Source organism: Pipra filicauda, unplaced genomic scaffold, assembly GCF_003945595.2.
Source record: "Pipra filicauda isolate LSUMZ 115617 unplaced genomic scaffold, ASM394559v2 scaffold75_size2874737_pilon, whole genome shotgun sequence".
NCBI lineage: Eukaryota > Metazoa > Chordata > Aves > Passeriformes > Pipridae > Pipra > Pipra filicauda.
This window is the reverse complement of record NW_024104931.1, coordinates 2,153,600-2,171,779: the sequence shown is the minus strand read 5'-3', so window position 1 is coordinate 2,171,779 and position 18,180 is coordinate 2,153,600. Positions and strand designations below refer to the sequence as shown.

The window sequence follows — 18,180 nt, the reverse complement described above, 5'->3', positions numbered from 1 at the left end:
TAATAGTGGGGGAGCGGGGAGCGGCCGCGGCGCTGCTGGCGGAGAGAACTACATTTCCCGGCGTGCCCCGCGGCGCTGCCGCCCCGCCCCGCCGTGCGGGTGGAGGCGCAGCTGGAGCGGGAGGGGCGGCGAGGTGAGAGCGGGGCCGGGGCTAGGGGCCGGGGCTAGGGGCGGGGACCTGGACCTGGACGAGAGGTAGGGACGGTGATGGTGATGCCCCTGAGGCAGCCGCTCGTTCCCTCACTCCGCTGAGGCAGCCGCGCGGTGCCGTTGCAGATGAACAGGGCGCGGGCGGACGAGGAGGAGTACTGGCACAGCTCCAAGTTCCGGGCCTTCACCTTCGACGATGAGGATGACGAGCTCTCGCAGGTAGGGAAGGTCCGCCTCCGTGAGACATGCGCGCCGGGCAGGGCCCCGTGGCTGTCCTGGCCCAGGCCTGGGTCCCGCGCATCGCTGGGGGTCCACGCTCCCTGGGTGGGTGGGACCGTCGCCTGTGCAGAGGGTTCCCGTCTCGCCCCCCACAGTAGCCAGTCCGAAATCTCATCAGGACTGTGATTCCTCGCCCATGCACGAAGCTGCATCTGCGACTGGTTGGGCTGTTTGGGTCTGTATAGGGGAACCTTTGGGTTCCCAAGGTGAGGAAGGGCTACTATGTCTGCTGAACACCTACAGGCCTAAAAGACGTCCTCCATAAGAAGCAATGGAAGCTGAAGAAGCTGTATTCAAAGCTCCAAGGGATATTGATGGTAATAGGAAACAAAGTGCACTCTGCAACTCTGGTGGTCCTTATGCAAGCTCTTTTGTCCATAGCTAAAGGAATCCAAACGGGCAGTGAATAGCCTTCGGGATATTGTCGATGATGATGATGACGACCTCGAGAGGGTCAGCTGGAGCGGAGAACCTGTGGGAAGTAAGTGCAGAAATACTGCAAGTTATCCTTGAGACAGAGAGAGTTTAAAATTACTGGTTAAGTCATGTCACTTAGTCAGGTCAGGAGTATTATTTGCTATGTAATGCTGCATATCAAACCTGATCCTAGTCTCCCAGGTCAGGTTGTGAGCCTGAAGTGAGTACTGGATTTACCTGAGTGGATCCACTTAAAAGAGAGTGAGCAGATGCCCAAATTACATAAGAAGAGCAATGTAGGCAAGTGGAGGGAATACATTATATTTTTTCTAATATATAGTTTATAGCAGGTATTTTGGAGGTTATGGCTTGATATTCGTCATGCTCAGGTGGCCTGCAAGATTCTAGGTGATCATTTCCTTCACACACCGCTGCCTGAAATGGCACCATTTAGAGTTCTCTGTGTTTTGACCCCACAACACTTTAAGGAGAATTTCCAAGGTTTAATGTGTATTTATAGAATGACTCTTATGCTTGAAATTTGAAAGGGAACTGTAAACATTAAGTAAATGTGTTTTTGGTGTTGAGGGGAGCGAGCTCATGGCCCACATGAGCTGTGTGTGTGCTGCTCGTTGGAGTTCATGACCCACAGAATATGTGGCGCTTACTAGCCGGTGCCAAACAATGACAATTTACACATGGATCACCCAGAGGACCTTCAAAGACTGATCTTCTTGTTCTTTGCTGTAGCTCCTCTCACAGGCCATTTCTTTTCCTGCCCAAGGTCTCTCTACCTATCGGGTTGTTTCTCTATCACCCTGATTCTAAAATATGTGTGTTGTGCAGCTGTGTGAAAAGAAAGGTCTTGAACAATCAGGAAGAAGACACATTCCTTGTTGCCAGCAGCATATGCACACTGATAGCTATTTTGTCTCTGTGGGAAGGAACACAGTCTTCCAGTGTTAGGAAAGCCTGCTCTTAGGCTTCTGCAATTTGAGGTAGGCCAGGGGCTCTCTGTCTTGCTTTGTACTTTTAGAACAAGGACTGTGTTTTTCCCTGTGCAATAACATATAAATGTTGGATGGTCTACGCATTTTTTTACCCAAGCCATAACTAGCTGTACAACACTGCTGAAAATAGCCATTTCTGGAGGACAGCGTGCAACTGCTTAACAAGCAGTATTACATGAGACTGGGCTTCTGCATGGATAGATGCCCTGCATCTACTTTGTGCTGAGGGTCAGAGTTACCAAGATGTGCAGAACTGACCAGCACACACTTGGTAACATTCCTGCCATGCCATAAGATCATTCTTTACAGACTCTTTTTCTGTTATAAATGCCCTCTGTCTGCACACAGGTATCTCCTGGTCAATCAAAGAGACAGCCTCTGGCAGCACTAGCTCGCTGGAGGGCCGAGACTCCAGCCTACAGAAGGGCTCTTCCTCCTATGCTGCGTTACCCAAACAAGTTTCTTCATACTCCCTAAGCAGCCTGTTCAAAGGTGAGTATCATCATATACCATACAAACGGGTTTTCCCTCAGAGTATCAAGGGGCAACTGTGCTATCTTATATAAATTGTTTTATTGCAAAACAGGGGTGCTCCAATCTCACCTCAGGTTGGGAGTGTATTGGTCACTAGTCAGAAATTGGAGACTGCCTTGTGCACAAGAGTGCATGCTTTTGTGGTGCGGGAGCAGGCTTTGGAGATTATAGCTTCTTAAAATCCAGGTTCCATGGAACAGCAGGGTAGAGCACAGCTACTGTACAGCAATCCATTTGATTGGTGGAAAAGAGCAGGCTATGAAGGGACTGGCTTGACCCATGTTGCCCTCATTTGATCTTCAGTTCTGTGGAGAACACAAGTTGATTATCCTTTATTTGGAGCTCATCTGACTTTTGTTGATGTTGGTTCAGCAAACGTGTGGTAGTGGCAGCGGCAGCGTAGCTGGTTACGGGGGGAACTGCGCAGCAGGCCTTGGGCAAACTTACACAGCTTGCAAGAGTTCAGCTCTGTTGTCTCACAGCCAGACAACAAAACAGCTTTTACTTTGTCTCTCTTTCTCTGAGGTGGTTTTTTACTCTCAACTTTGATAATAAAATGATAAAGAAAGGCATTCAAATTGCAGCCCTGGTGGATGAAGCTGTCCATGTTGCCATGGCCTGCGCAGTGCTTTGTGCTTGAGCCTCTGCTCTGCAGGTAGATGAGTGCATTCAGGCATTCTAACCTCTCCTGGCCTCAACACCAAGAGAGCAGATAGAGACGGGGTGTTACATGGTTTGTGATGCCACAGATGACATCAAAGCCTTACAGTGCTAGCAGGTGAGTCCCAGCTGTGCTGGTGTAGTGTGAATCACTATACAGAATGGCTTGTTCTATAGTGGCGTAGCTGCAGCAAACTGGCTTGCAGTCTAGGCTTATGTTCCCTGTGGAAGAGATGTTGCTGCTGAAAAGACAGTCTCTCATCAGTGTTTTTCTTTCAGGACGAAACAAACTTCCAAGTTTCCAGTCTCTTTCAGATGGTAAGCTTTGGATCCCTGCCTCATTTTGGGGGGGGGGGGGGGGGGGGGGGGTACAGATTTACATAAAACAAAGCATTTGCAAAAAATGGGAAGTGTCATCTGCCTTATGGTGCAGAAAGGGAAACTGAATCATGGCCTGTCTGAAAGTTCAATTATGGGTTGTTCTTTTATCAAAGAAATTAAAGAATTGGCATGATGATAATTACACCTGTTGGCTTTAGAGCAATGTTGTGTTGCCATTTGGTGCTTAAGTTTGAGTCTTCTACCATGAAAACTTAGAAAAGGATGGGTTTGGAAATGGATATGAATCAGGATTTTGATGTGCTACTCAGCTGTGCCTTTCCTTCTCAGCCCTCACTGACACTGGAGTTAAAAACTATGCCCCAGAGCTGCGCAGACCGAAAGCTGAGTACAAGGTGAGCAGCCTGTGCTTGTTGTATGCTGAGATCAGAGAACTTCCTGCTCCATTGTGATTAATTGGTATTTCAGACAGCAGAGGGCAATGCAGGGAATAGGACAGAAAGCTGCAAGATGCAGCCTTGCAGTAATTTGAGTATCCTCTGCTTTTTCTCAGAAGTAGGGAGCTTTGCTGGGGGTCTTGGTTACTCCTTCTCATAATAAATAGCCCAGCAGTCTTTGTGAAAAGAATTTCTAAATAGTGTTTTATCTGTAAGCGGCTTTCATGCTGGGTTACATAAATGGCATCACGTGTGCTTTTTACATTTTTAAATCTGAAACTTCAAAATTTCCTGTTCATCAATCCCTGAGACAACACAGAGGGAGAGTCCCAGCTGGGGGTAATGTTTATCTCCCATATACGCAGTGTAAGGTATTGGAGAATCTAGTGGATTTTGGGACTGGGTGGATTCCTTCTGCTAGGTGTGAGGTTGTAGTTCCACGTCCCTAGGTCCAGCCAGTAACAGGACTGAGCACATATTCCCTACAGATACAGACATGCACAATAGTAACATAGCTGCCTACATGGATTAACGCAGACAGAAACCAGTGCCTTTACAAACAGACACATACATAAAACACTCCAGCTTGATCCCGAGCCTCCTTTCTGTATAAGCAGGATTGAATTCCATTAGTGGAACATAGACACACTCTATGGGTCCCTCCAGCAGCTGGTCTTAGACATCTGGTTTGTTTTGTAGCTAAATCCCAGATCCCAGTCTCCTCCAGTTGCTGGCACTTGGACCCTTGAGCCCCTAGGGTTCAAGGTCCCATGCCAATTCCTGGTTCTCAGACTGCTTGTTCTACATTGATCTTGAAGTCTGTTAACATTCATATGAGCACATAGACTTGAACAAGTAGAGATTAGCTCGGTTAGAGCATGGTACTCTTCTGTGGGCCATTTGGGGCAGAAGGCTGAATTACATCTGCTGGCTCGAGTGCCTCACAGAGACCTAGATGCATTTATGGAGTCTGAGTTCAGGAATGACTCAGACCACCGCCACTTTTTATCCACTGCTTTTAGATCGTAGTGTCTGCAGGCTGCAGGGGAACAATTTTGCTCATTGCAACAGTGGTAGCATATTGCCCTAAGATGGTCTCACTACAGGCTTCAATGCCCTTGTTACATTGTACTTCTCTTATGCGACTCTGCGCTGTTGTCCCTGTGCTCTCCGTGCTGCTATGGAAGGCTCACCAGCAGAAGTCTGAATGGTAACAAGAAACTGACTCCTTCCCCCTCAGTTTTGGGTTTGTCTGTTTTGAATGTATTTTGTTTGTCCTTCTGAAAGCAACATAGGAGTTTTAATTTGCAAGGAGGACAACCTGATGAAATGCACTTCTTATAAAGGATATGACGAACGACCTTTCTGAGGCAACACAAAAGCTGTGTTAACATATGAGCCTTTAGCATCCCTCCCCACCAGCATATGCAGAGTCTGAGGGCTCAGCATCTGCACCTGAACACTGTAGGGACACATTCCCTGGAGAAGCTGAATGATGAATGTGAGAAGCTACACATCGGCCAGCACTGATGCAGCACAAGTGGAAAGCAGCTTCAAGACTGCTGACATGATCTGGCCTCTTGAGGCTTAAAAGCACTTTATTTTTCTTGTGGCAGGATTACAGCAGTGACTGGAGCCCCAAAGATACAGTCAGGCGAATGCAGAGGGGCAAGGTAAGGACTTTCCGTTCCCACCTGCTTGTAAGAGATGGAGGATGGGTGGTCCTAAACTGCTTTACACTTCCCTATGCTCCTGGCTGTTCCAAGAACAGGGAGGGGATCTGTGTTTCTTGCAACACTTAGCAGGGATGGTGCTCTGCCTGCTTGTTGCTTTGCTAGGTGACAGTGCTGGGATCACACTAGCTCAGGAGCAGCAGGGCTTTGTTGCTTTGTTTACTTGAGTTGTCCCCTCAGCAAGGCTCTGACAGGAGGTATCTGTACTGCTGTGTCCCTCTCTGCCCTTTCTGCTCCCTGGGGCTAGGTTTATTTTAAAAATCTGAGGGTGTGGGGCTTTATCTCCATTCTCAGTTGGTGGCAAGTCGAGGGAGGAAGACAGAAATGGTCTTGGTTACACTGGAGCTGGAATCTTAGTTTCAGCTGCCTCAGTGTGCAGTGAGCACATAGGGAGGTTGTGGTTTTACTCTGCATGTGTCTCCTCAGGCTGAGGTGAACTAAAGGCTGAGAGAGGCCACAGATGTGGGGTAAGAAGAAGGGAGAAAGAGTTACAACTCTGCTTTCTGGTCTCCTCTGTCGAAAGGGCCCTGCGGAGTTCTCTCCTCCTGTCAGGACTAGTGGTTTGTGGTGTACAGAAAAGTTTTGCTGTGTTACAAGGGTGTTTGTGCTGAATATACATTGTCTGCTGTCCTAGACTGGGCATTAATGAAGGCTGCCTCTGCAGCTCCTTGGGACAGATTTCCAGGGATTATGTAGCATGTGGGTTCAGCTAAATGAGAATTTCTCCGCTGCTTGGGAGGGCAGTTATTCGTGTTATTGAAGAGCTCATGGGAGAAGGATAGATTATACCTTGTGGGTTGGTTCAGCCTGAAGACTATGTGATTCCCCATATACCTCTTATATACCTACTTATACCTCTTCTATCTCCAGGTCTGCTCTCTAGAGAGATTTCGCTCCCTGCAGGACAAGCTGGTGCTCTTGGATGAAGCTGTGGCAGGGCATGATGGAAATGTCATTACAGCTGTGAGTCCTGTTGGGGCCATACAGGGCTGGGACTTCTGGGTGACCCCACACAGGGTGCTTGTGAGAATGCAGTCAGTTGGCCTCCCAGTCTTGCAAGACTGGGGGAGTGTTCTTTAGTTAAAACCAGTTACTGAAAAGTGTCAGAGCTTAAGACTGGAAAGTTCCATATTACTGCTGGCTTTCCTGCCACTTTGCAGAATTCATGTTAATTCAGGTTAATAGTAAGGAACCTGATCCATCAGCCTTACAAATCTTTGCAGCAGTTTCTTGAGGGTCAAAGTTTATTCTGCTAATTGCAGCACAGAAGATTTGAGGGGCTTCACCAGTTTTTCTGGCTTCTAAAGCAGCAGGCAGTAAATGGGATTGTGTCAGAGCTTCCCTCATCCAGGATATTTAATCCCTTGGATCTTTGCATGGAAAAGTTTGTCTTTGTAAATCTTGGTCTCACTTATCTAAGCTCCAGAGTAGGAGCTTAGGCAGGCATCTTGGCAGCTGTAGCCCTGGCTCACTGCTTGTCCTGAATCTGGTGGGTACCAGAATTCAGTTCAGTGCTGTAAGAGCTGTGTTTTCAGAGGCCCTTAGCAAAAGCTTCCCCAGGCCTTGACCAGTTTGCTGTATGTTTGTTTGTCTGTCTGTCTTAATTCTGAGCTGCCTGTCTGTGCTCACAGGTCCTGATATTCCTGAAACGGACACTACGGAGAGGTGCGTGTGACTGAGGCTGGAGTTTCTATAGTCTGTTTCACTTAAGGGCAGAGGGGCTAATTCTTTCACTGGGTGCAAGTCACCAAGAGAGCAGCTGGGGTATTGCTGTTTTACTGAGCAAGAAGTACTTGCAGTAAGTGTAATGTGGGAGGGGAGACAGTGATGCCCACAAAGACCCCAGAGAGGAGCTTTAAGGATTGGTAAGTGGTGGTGGTGGTGATGGGGTGAACAAAAATCTGTAGGGGTAGCACGTGGCTGTGAATTCAGCTGGCAGTCCAATGAATGGGCTATGCTCTAGCCTCCAAGACTGTGACTTAAAATGGGATAGGGTTGTTGAATCCTGCCAATGGCTCGCAATTCCATGCACCGTGCTTAGTCCCCTCTGGCTTGGTAGTGCTAAGTTACTTTACCCACCTGTACATAATCTCTTTCCCCTGTAGAGATCTTGTTTCGAGAGCTGGAGGTGCGACAGGTGGCCTTGTGTCACCTGATCCATTTCCTCAGAGAGACGGGTGAGCAGAAGTTGCTTCTGGATCTGCTCAGGTGAGGCTTTTGACCCGTCAGGTGGCAGGGCTGAGCACACTGCTTGGAACCTGCCTCCAAGTTAATGCTTGCTCATTCCCTTTTGCAGGTTCCTAGACAGGACTGAGGAAGTTGCTGTGAGTATTCCCAGAAGCATAAGCTCCTTTAGTGCAGAGGTAGTGTAGTGGGCAGGGGGAGGCTGGCTGCAGGGTGTCTGGTAGTCAGATGAGAGCTTTCTATCTCCATTTTGCCCTCTGGAATCCTGTATCTCCCAAATCCATGAGAACAGACTGTTTCTTTCCCTTCTCTCTCCAGTTGTCCCAGTACCGGGAGCACTTGAACATCCAGGATGTAGAAAAAAGGAGGGAATTTCTGAAAGGCTGCATTGGGTAAGAAGAAATGCAAGAGGGTGGGAGGGGGATGCTTCACAAAAGGTGATAGTAAAGAAAATTAGACTTCGTCTCAGTGCCACAGTTTATGTGGTTTGGGAGCTGATGTTGGTTTTGCCTCAGTGGGAGTGCAGTGTTGCAGACACAGTGTAGACCAAAGAGGAGGCATTTGTGGGGATCTCTAGTCCAGCACTTTTTGCTGCTTACTTGGGGGCAGAAATGCTTCGAAGGACTTTCTGATCATTGACCAATGAGGTTGTGCAAGAGGGAAGTTTGGGTGCCTGAGCACTTGAGGAAGTGTGTAGCACCCACTTCAGGTTGTTCTGTGAGAGGTGCCACCTGTTTCTTTCTCTGGAGCCTGTCTAGGAGGGAGCCAGTTGGAGAGGGCAGCAGGACTGGAACTTGAGTATCTACTAACCACTCAGGCTGGGGAGAATGGGAGCTGTTCCCCACATCTCTGTCTGTGGGGAGCTTGTTTGGTAGAGAAGAGCATCCTTCTAAGTGTACTTAGAAGTGAAGGATGCTGTACTTGTTAAGAGCTGGTGACATCTCCCTCCTTCATGTCTGGCCAGGCTGCCGTTCTCAGCTGAGGATACCTCCCACATCCAAGACCATTACACCCTGTTGGAGCGACAGATCATCATTGAGGTATGAAATCTTTCCTGCTGGTCAGGGGATGGCTGGGACTACCTGTGAGATGTCTTTCTGTCTCTAACTTACACCACTTTGGATCTAATCAGCCTGCCCTGGCTAGTGTAGTTTTAACGGCTCTCCAAGCTACACGTGAAATACCAGATCTAAGACTTCGTAGCACGTTGAGGCTGTGCTTGTGCATTACCATCACAACACTCTCCCCAGGCCTCTACCCCACAGCTAAACAGGCAGTTCCCCTGGCTCATGTTCCCCCTGTCTGTCTTCCTGATTCCACAGGCTAATGATCGGCACTTGGAGATGGCTGGGCAGTCAGAGCTATTTCGGAAATATCCTCGCAAGGCTTCAATTCTCAACATGCCGCTAGTGACCACCCTCTTCTATTCCTGTTTCTACCACTACACAGAGGCCGAGGTGAGGACGATGTGGGAGAAGACAAGGGTTACATCTCATCCTTGTAGCCCTCAAGTGGGGTGGTCAAGCTGGAGCATATTAAGGAAATAAAGGGAGACATCCCTCCAAGAGACCTTGTCTAGGACCAGTTTTGAGATCTTTTCTGCTCTGAGACATTCAGCCTGGAACAGCTTGTCAGGGAGTTGCCTCCTAGAAACCACTGTCTTTTACATCTAGCTCCAAGGACCCAGAGTTGGCCCTAAATCTCATTAGGCTTAGGTGTGCAGAACTGGTCTTGGAAGTGCTGGAGTTACACCGGTTGAGGATGTAGTGAAACCAAACCAGAGGGAGAGAGCTAGTGCAGTGCGATAATTGCTCTCTTCTGCCAGCTGTTTCCCCTGTGCTCATGGCACTGACATGAGCAAAAAGCAGTAAAATCTCGGGGAGGTTCACCCTGTGCAAGGCAGATGCCTTACAACAGGTGTCTGAACCTCTCCCATGGCCTGTCCTGCTGAGTTTGTACTAACTTGTCTGCTTTCTCTAGGGAACATTCAGCAGCCCCACCAACCTGAAGAAAACATTTAAGGTGCGTGAGTCTCCCTCTGTTGTGGCAGCACTAGCTGAAAACACGCACAGACAAACTGTATGTAGTGAGGGGGCTCAGTAGGAGGAATTTGAAGGGCTCAACTGAGATATGGAGGGGGGCATGGCATCCTTGTTGAGCAGAGCCCTTCTGGAGCCTCAGAAAGGCAAGTGGGAGCCATGTGGAGACTTTCAATGGATGCACCCTGTCTGCAGCAGCACTTGCAAATCCCCACTTCATACTCCCTACAATACTGGCTGTGGCCTCGGTCAGTATCTTGCTGTTTTGCTTGGCTGTTGGTGTGGGTCCTGACAGGGCTGGGGCAGATGTCATTCATGTTCAAGCTACACGCGCTTTCTGGGCTGTGCTAATGCTCTGACTGCAGCTTTCTGCCTTGCAGATTCCTGATAAGCAGTATGTGCTGACTGCCCTGGCTGCCCGTGCCAAGCTGCGAGCCTGGGATGATGTGGATGCCCTCCTCACTACCAAGGTGAGCTGCAGAAAGCTTTGCTAGGGACCCAGTTCCAAGTACCAGTATCTGCTACTGATAGCTGGCTTGTTCTGGAGTTACTGGACAGACTGGTTTTATTTCAGCAGCACCCAGCACCTCTGCTGCAGAGTGTTGCAATACCTTTCTCCTCTCGTGGCCTAAGACCTGTGCTGGGCCTGGCCTGGCTGCAGCAACAAGGTTGGAGAAGGGCCCTTGAGCTCCGTTACCAAAGAGTTTGCAGCCAGCCTGTGCCCAGCCCCTGCATGAAGAGCTCTGCCAAAGGTGCTTTTGGTGGCTGGTATAGTATGTTTCTGGCGCTAGGAAAAAAGCATTTTCTTGTGGCTGGAGGAATTGCCCTTCTGGTTTAACATAGGTTTGATTCTTGTTTTAGAACTGGCTGGGCTACACCAAGAAGAAGGCACCTATTGGCTTTCACCGAGTTGTGGAGATGTTGCAGAGGAACAATGCTCCTGTGCAGGTAAACAAGGAAGCACTGCTTATGTCGTCTTGCTCTTTGTAGGGATTTGGTGTTTTAATAACTCCCCAAGTGAGCTGCTTCCTAGTTTGAAGTGGGAGAACAGTTTGCCGAGCTGCTGGCTCTGCCATGTGGGCACAGCACTTGGCTGAGTGACCCATGCATCAACAGGAAGTGTGGGTGATAGTGAGGGCTGGGTCCTAGGTCTGACTGCAAGAGGGACAGCAGGTCTAGAGTTGTCTGTGAACTCTCTCCCTCTGTGAATTGCCACTTTTCTTTGCTATATTAAATTTTCTCTTGCTTAATCTGGCTGGCAATGGTTAACCTGATCCATAGGAATGAGGCAGCCTAGGACTCTGAGCTTTGTGAGCAAAGCTTTACTGCCTCTGGGGTCCTGACCAGTCTTTACCAGGTCACTTGTTCCCTTAGGAAGGACAGGGTCGAGTCTGTGTGACCGGCAGTCTTGAAAGGTTTTGGGACTAAGGTGAGAGAGCAAGGCAGGAGGTACCTGCAGAAGGGAGCTGAGACATTCTTCCATCTCTGGCAGGTGCTGCAGGAGTACGTGCGCCTGGTGGAGGATGTGGAGACCCGGTTGAACCTTGCTACCAAATACAAGTGCCATGATGTTGTCATTGAGGTAGGCACCTGCTGTGTGTGTGTGAAAAGATGGGACATGAGCCTGCTTTTTCTCTCTAGCTTTTCTGTGCTCTGCCACATGCCACTGCTATCATGTGCCTGGTGAGGTTTCTTGATCCTTGTGGCCTGGGAAAAGTGGTGAAGTTCCCAGTGGAAGTCCAGTGAGCCAAGAGAGTGACTCCTAGTATTTGTGTTATGAAATTGTTCTGTATTGGGAACTTGATGGGGGATTGTAGAGTTGCTGGTTCCAGGGCACCAGCTCTGGAAGTGTCCAGGTCACTCAGCTGGATGTTGGTTTTGCTGTTTATGTAGACCTACAGGGATCTAAAGGATCGTATCCAGCTGACAGCATATAAGAGCAAGGTGGAGCGGGGCTCTGCAGAAGAAGAGAAGATAAACAGTATTCTCAACAACATGGTAAGAAGTTCTTACTTTTTCTTCCAAAGAGACTCATCAGAAATAGACATAGATAAGGTGTAAGGGCATGGTTGTGCTACATACTTTCTATCCCTGCTGGGAAGCTAATCTTATGTTTGGGGTTGCATTCAGCATAGGAATAAATGGTTATACTGTTGGAAAGTGCACCCTCTAGCCATAGCTGTCCTCCTCAGGGTTTGGGAGTCACTGATCTGGCCCCTAAGGGATCTATGTTCAGCATTGCTGTTAGTCATGTCTTGTTCTCTCTTTTAGCAAATCCGGTGGAAGAACTGAGCACCTGTGAAGGAGTCTGTTTGGCCATTGCCTTGTCATTGAAGGCGGAAACTGCAAAACCCAGTCCAGTGTCAGCAGAGCAGCTCTGTTTCTAATCATTGTATGATCAGCGTTTGTCAGTGACAGTGGGTGCCTATGGCTTGAGGGACAGTGGCATTCAGGCTGGTTGAAGGCAGCTACTCAAATGTAGCCATGAAAATCATGGTACTGATCCATCAGGGTTGATTCTTTTTGGAATCTGATTGTCTTTGACTTGGCTGTAAGCCAGGCATCACTTTTGTTTATGGAGGGAAGTTGCTAGGCACAGCAAGGTTAATGTTTGCTCTGGGTGGTGCCTGGACTTATTCTTGCAAGAGGAACAGTCAGTCACACTTGTGAGTCTTTCCACTAGACAGTGCTGACCAATCCCTGTAACACTTAAGCTGGCTTGGGCATCAGCAATCATGGCTGTGGCTGGAGTAAAGCCTACTGGACCTAGTTCTCCTTGCGTCCAAGGGTTGGGGGAAAGGACCAGCTGCACCTTAAAAACTCTTTTTTTGTTGTTGTTGTTGGTTTGTTCTGGCTCACTCTAGGAAAAGAGGTGTGTGAATTCCTGCAGAGAGCCAGGACAGCAGCCGCTGCCAGTATCCTACTGCTGGCACTTGGAAGATCCCTTTATCAGGGAAAGACAGGCACCTAGTGTGGAGCTGGTTAGAGTCCTGTTGGATTGGATGGAGAGCAAGCAGGGACCCCTCTCAGTTGACACAAACCTGCTGGCACCAGCAGCTCTTTTCTCTGAGAGTGTTATGCCAGGAAGGATTGAACTGCACTTTCTCAGAAACACAACTCCTCAGGCAACTGCTGGCTTCATCCTTCAAGACCTCACTTCAACTCCTTAAATAAAGCTGTTTCTTTTTCCTTGGGCTGTTTGTTTCCTTCCCCGACTAAGCACATTGTCACCCTTATGTGATGATCCTGAGCAATGTATCGCACCTCCCACAAAGTGAATATGCAGGGTGTTTTCTCATGTTCTGAAAAGCACAGTGCATGTCACCATGGAGTGGCTTTGCTTTCAGCACTACCTTATTTCACACTTTTAATGCCATCAGCACAGATGAAATAATTTTAATGTTGTAGGAGACTTTGCTGCTGCAGGGGGGTCAAACAAACATGAGGGTAGGTTTGAATTCCAGCTTCCCTGCTGCACTGCACACTCTCATTTTTTTCTGTTGGTGTATGTGTTTTTCCTTACAGAATTGTTTGGGTTGGAAGGGACCTCTTCATCATCTAGTCCAGTCCTGCTTTAGCAAGGTCACCTGGAACAGGCAGACCAGGACTGTGTCTGTTTGGGTTTTCAATATCACCGCTGTAGACAACTCAGCTTCTTTGGGAAACCTGTTCCTGAATTTGGCCACATTCACAGTAAAAAGGTGTTTTGTGTCTTCAGATGGACTGAAGTCACGTTTCAGTTTGTGCGCCTTGTTGTCACTGGGCACCACTGAAAAGCATCTGGGTCCCTTCATTCCCTCTCATCAGATACTTAGACACATGGATAAAATTTCCCCCGAGCCTTCTCCAGGTTCAACAACCCTAGCTCTTGGCCTCCTCATCTGAGAGATCCTCCAATTCTGTAGTCATTTTAGTGGCCCTTTGCTGGACTCTGTCCAATATCTCCATGTCTCTTGTACAGAGGAGCCCAGAACTGGACATGGCATTCTGGATTTAGAAAGCAAGGATTACCTTCCTTAACCTGCTGGCAACATTCACCCTAAGACAACCTAGGATGTTGTAGACTAGGCTGAGGTTTGCTGCAAAGCTCTCACAAATGCTCCAGTCCAGGATGTTGCCTGGTTGTAGGAGTTGGAATGGTGTCACTGGTTGGGATTTACGTCAGGGAGCAACAGGAGAAGCTGAACGTAGCCTTGTAGGTATCTGATGAAGCTATAAAATAAATTTTCACACCTGTATTCTCCAAGCATGAAGTGCTCCTGATGCTGAGCTGGGCTCTGCCCCAGTGTCCATGTTTCCACCACGTGTCCTGAGAGCCTGGGTAAGTGCTCCCCAACCTGGGCCTGGAAGTGGGACTGCACTTGTACGCTCTTTAAAGTGCACTTTTCTCACAGCACTGCCAGCAGAACCCACTGTCTGCCAAACATCAGTTTAGTTGTTTGCTTTTTTTTTACCAGTCCCAGCTGAGGGTGGTGGAGACATTAACACTGTCCTTTGAATGCTGGCTATTTTAATTTAGTCCACTCCATTCCTGTGCCTTTTCAAAATTCTCCTTGTTATTTACTAAGAACTTGGTCAGTGACTGAGACTGCAGGTTGTTAAACTAACAGAAACCATCTCCCCCACAGGGTGGTAGCGCTGAAACAGAAACATTGCTCTCCTTGTTTCATGGCTGCAGGGTCAGTGTGACAAGCTTCTCGCTGGGCTACGAAGGCCCAGCCAGGAGAGGAGATCGGCCTGCAGCATTGCAGCAACTGCTTCCACACACACTGTCAGCTGCCCCACAAACTCTTAGATAAAACAAGACAAGTGGGGAGAATGGTCCTCCAGGGGGATGCTTGGAATAAAATACTCTTTCTAATCATCTCAGGGAGATAGGAAACAGGGATTATTAAATAGCTTTTTACAGATCTTGAAAACTAGCCAGATCCCAAGGCTTGGCTATATCAGCTTTAATTCAGCCCATGTGAACTGGGCCAGGAAGCTGAGCTCTGTGCATGTTTGTCCCTGGCAGAGAGGCTGCCTGTTTTGTGTCATTCTGCTGCTACCCTTTGCCATGTAGGAACAGTGATGGGCAGCCACCAAAGTCCTCTGTGCCACTGTGGGCAGGCAGACAGCAGTCCCAACCTCGAAGCAGTGGTTTGTGTTTTACCTGCATGTGGCAGAGCACAGGTAATCGTGCTTCCAGTGCCCGGAGGTGCTGGTTGGTCACCTCTGCTCTCTCTATGGGCTCTTGAGTCCCTTTCTCCTTGCTTATCTCGGCAGACCTGTAAGGGCAGAGGCTCACATGCTTTTACAACAATGCTCAGCTGGTGTCCTGGGTGGATATTGCATTCCTCTGCTGTCTCTCATCAAACAGTGCTGTCCGCCTGCTCTGTCATTTGTCTTGTCGTCCAGGAGCCCCGCATTGAGTACAGCTTCGACACCTCCATCCCTCTCTGCAGGAACTACACTGGTAATTAACATTCTATTTCATAGAATAATAGAATCACAGAATCAGCCGGGTTGGAAGGGACCTCTGAGATCATCAAGTCCAACCCTTGATCCACTACCACTGTGGTTACTAGACCATGGCACTAAGTGCCACATCCAGTCTTATCTTAAAAACCTCCAGGGACGGAGAACCCACCACTTCTCTGGGCAGCCCATTCCAATGCCTGATTACCCTCTGTAAAGAATTTCTTCCTAATATCTAACCTAAACCTCCCCTGGCACAGTGTAAGACCACACCCTCTTGTCTTGCTGACAGCTGCCTGGGAGAAGAGACCAACCCCCACCTGGCTACAACCTCCTCACAAGTAGCTGTAGAGAGTGATGAGGTCTCCCTTGAGCCTCTCCAGGCTGAACAACCCCAGCTCCCTCAGCCTCTCCTCATAGCACTTGTGCTTGAGTCCCTTCACCAGCCTCATTGCTCTTCTCTGGACCTGCCCCAGCACCTCAATGTCCTTCCTGAACTGAGGGGCCCAGAACTGGACACAGTACTTGAGGTGAGGCCTCACCAGCGCTGAGTCCAGGGGAAGAATCACTTCCCTGGACCTGTTGGCCACACTGTTCCTGATCCAGGCCAGGATGCCATTGGCCTTCTTGGCCACCTGGGCACACTGCTGGCTCATGTTCAGCTTCCTGTCAATCCAAACTCCCAGGTCCCTTTCTGCCTGGCTGCTCTCCAGCCGCTCTGTCCCCAGCCTGTAGAGCTGCCTGGGGTTGTTGTGGCCAAAGTGCAGGACCTGGCACTGGCCTTGTTGAACCTCATCCCGTTGGAATCAGCCCAACTCTCCAGCCTGTCCAGGTCCCTCTGCAGAGCCCTCCTGCCTTCCAGCTGATTGACACTCACCCCCAACTTAGTGTTATCTGCAAATTTGCTGATGGTGGACTCAATCCCCTCATCTAAATCATCGATAAAGATATTAAACAGGACTGGGCCCAACACTGATCCCTGGGGGACACCACTAGTGACCAGCTGCCAACTGGACACAGCCCCATTCACCACCACTCTCTGGGCCCACCCTCCAGCCAGTTCCTGACCCAGCACAGAGTGCCCCTGTCCAAGCCGTGGGCTGCCAGCTTTTTCAGGAGTATGCTGTGGGAGATGATGTCAAAGGCTTTGCTGAAGTCCAGGTAAACTACATCCTCAGCCTTCTCCTCATCCACCAGGAGGGTCACCTGATCATAAAAGGAGATCAGGTTGGTCAGACAGGACCTGCCCTTCCTAAACCCATGCTGGCTGGGTCTGATCCCTTGTCCATCCTGTAGGTGCTGCGTGATTGCACTCAGGATGATCTGCTCCATAACCTTGCCAGGCATGAGGTCAGGCTGATGGGCCTGTAGTTTCCCGGGTCCTCCTTCTGGCCTTTTTTGTGGATTGGGGTGACATTTGCCAACTTCCAATCATCTGGGACCTCCCCATTGAGCCAGGACTGTTGGTAGATGATGGAGAGCAGCTCGGTGAGCTCTTCTGCCAGCTCCCTCATCACCCTTGGGTTTATCCTTCAAGGAAAACAAAAATCAATGCTGAATAACTGGTGGCCATTTTCTATGCAGCCCTGAACAGCAGCATGTGGCAGAACCTGCCTCACCAGAAGGCACTGAAACTACTCAAAGACCTCAGTTTTCCTGAATGCTCCTCTGTGTGGGCAGAGCAGAAAACTTCCTGTTCAGGTCTGTGTGCAAGAGTTGTGTCAGGAAGGGTTTTGCCTCTTCGATGACTCAAGAGGAGAAAGTAAACGGTTGAATGCTGAGGTACTGCTTGTCCAGGCTTCCTCTTCACTCTGAAACTTGCCTCATCCCACAGCTAAAACATGGGCTGTCTTATTGGGTTAGAAGATGCTGAACTCTGTGTTGCCCTTAGGACCACATACCTGCCAGGGAAGATTGTCTTAGATGATGTATTAGCAATAAAAAACCTGGACTGAGTTATTTTGTCCCTGGTTCCTGTTTGGTTACTTATCAGGGTTGTCTGAAGCCAATGAGCAGGACTGGGGTACCAGATGAAGAAAACAAAAATTCCTATGGGAATATCTAGAGAGGACAGTTCTTAGGGGTAATGAACTTATGGCAGTTCATGAACTAGGATGTTTAGACAGGGGAACACTGCTTGAGGGAAATTACTCCTGCTTGTGCAGGATTGTTCTAGAGCCATCAGGCTCAGTTTTGCTCCACTTAGCAGAGTAATGCCTGGAACATTTTATATTCAAGTCTTTGAGTCTGATTGTTTCTCAAAGGCCCAAGGAAGAGTCTTGTAGTCAGACATTGAAGAAAACCATTATTTGTCACCTTATTAACAAGCTGCTTTGGACTGCAGTTGTCCGCAAATGTTTTTATTTGTTTTCTCTTCCCAGAACCTTTTCCTGGTTTGACTTGACAGCTGTACCAATGAGAAAGTCTCTCTTTAGCCAGCTGCTAGAATAGAGAGAGCTTGTCCAGTGCCATCCCATGCCCGGTGCTCTACTAGACAAGGCATCCTCTGGAGACTGGCCTACAAAGCAATGCGGGTAATCAGCACTAATTAGCTGTAGTGGAGCCTGAGTGATAGTGGATGACAAGTCTCCATGCTTCACAGCTGCTTCCAACATCTTCTCAGAAATTCCAGAGGAAACTGCTGAGTATGATTCTAAATTCTCATAAACCATAATGAAGCCCATGCAGAATGCTTTGCTGAGATCTCATCCCAGCCTCCTCATGGAACTAAGGGGTGTGAGAACCAGCACTGTTCACTCTCGGACTTTTCAAACTATTCCAGCTAACAACCCTATGTACACATTTTCTTCTACAAGTTTCACTCTCTAGGCTGTTCAACAAACCCACTTACTCCTGGCTGCCTGAGCTTTTCTCTTTTTTTGTCTGAATTTGCCTATTACATAGTCTTCTTGGCCTATGAACTGCTTCAGTTTCACTGTGT

General features: G+C 48.7%; 2 protein-coding genes across 2 annotated transcripts; both read left to right on the top strand.

Annotated features, from left to right (window-relative positions):
* The first annotated feature begins 115 nt into the window (after positions 1–115).
* On the top strand, positions 116–12,976 carry VIPAS39 (VPS33B interacting protein, apical-basolateral polarity regulator, spe-39 homolog). Its single transcript, XM_027720076.2, has 20 exons — positions 116–133; positions 277–369; positions 811–910; positions 2,205–2,348; positions 3,330–3,368; positions 3,720–3,784; positions 5,443–5,499; positions 6,430–6,522; positions 7,191–7,224; positions 7,665–7,767; positions 7,856–7,883; positions 8,062–8,135; positions 8,708–8,783; positions 9,066–9,200; positions 9,724–9,765; positions 10,163–10,252; positions 10,644–10,730; positions 11,275–11,364; positions 11,676–11,780; positions 12,054–12,976. The coding sequence occupies exons 2-20, from the start codon at positions 277–279 to the stop codon at positions 12,072–12,074; spliced, it is 1,476 nt and encodes a 491-aa protein (XP_027575877.1). The 5' UTR covers positions 116–133; the 3' UTR covers positions 12,075–12,976.
* A 1,962-nt stretch (positions 12,977–14,938) lies between these two features.
* Positions 14,939–17,968, top strand: NOXRED1 (NADP dependent oxidoreductase domain containing 1). The gene is given in 8 exon segments (XM_039389676.1): positions 14,939–14,954; positions 15,057–15,145; positions 15,147–15,237; positions 16,437–16,440; positions 16,777–16,934; positions 16,937–17,001; positions 17,504–17,520; positions 17,621–17,968. Coding segments are annotated over 8 exon segments (597 nt in total). The 3' UTR covers positions 17,778–17,968.
* The last annotated feature ends 212 nt before the right edge of the window (positions 17,969–18,180 follow it).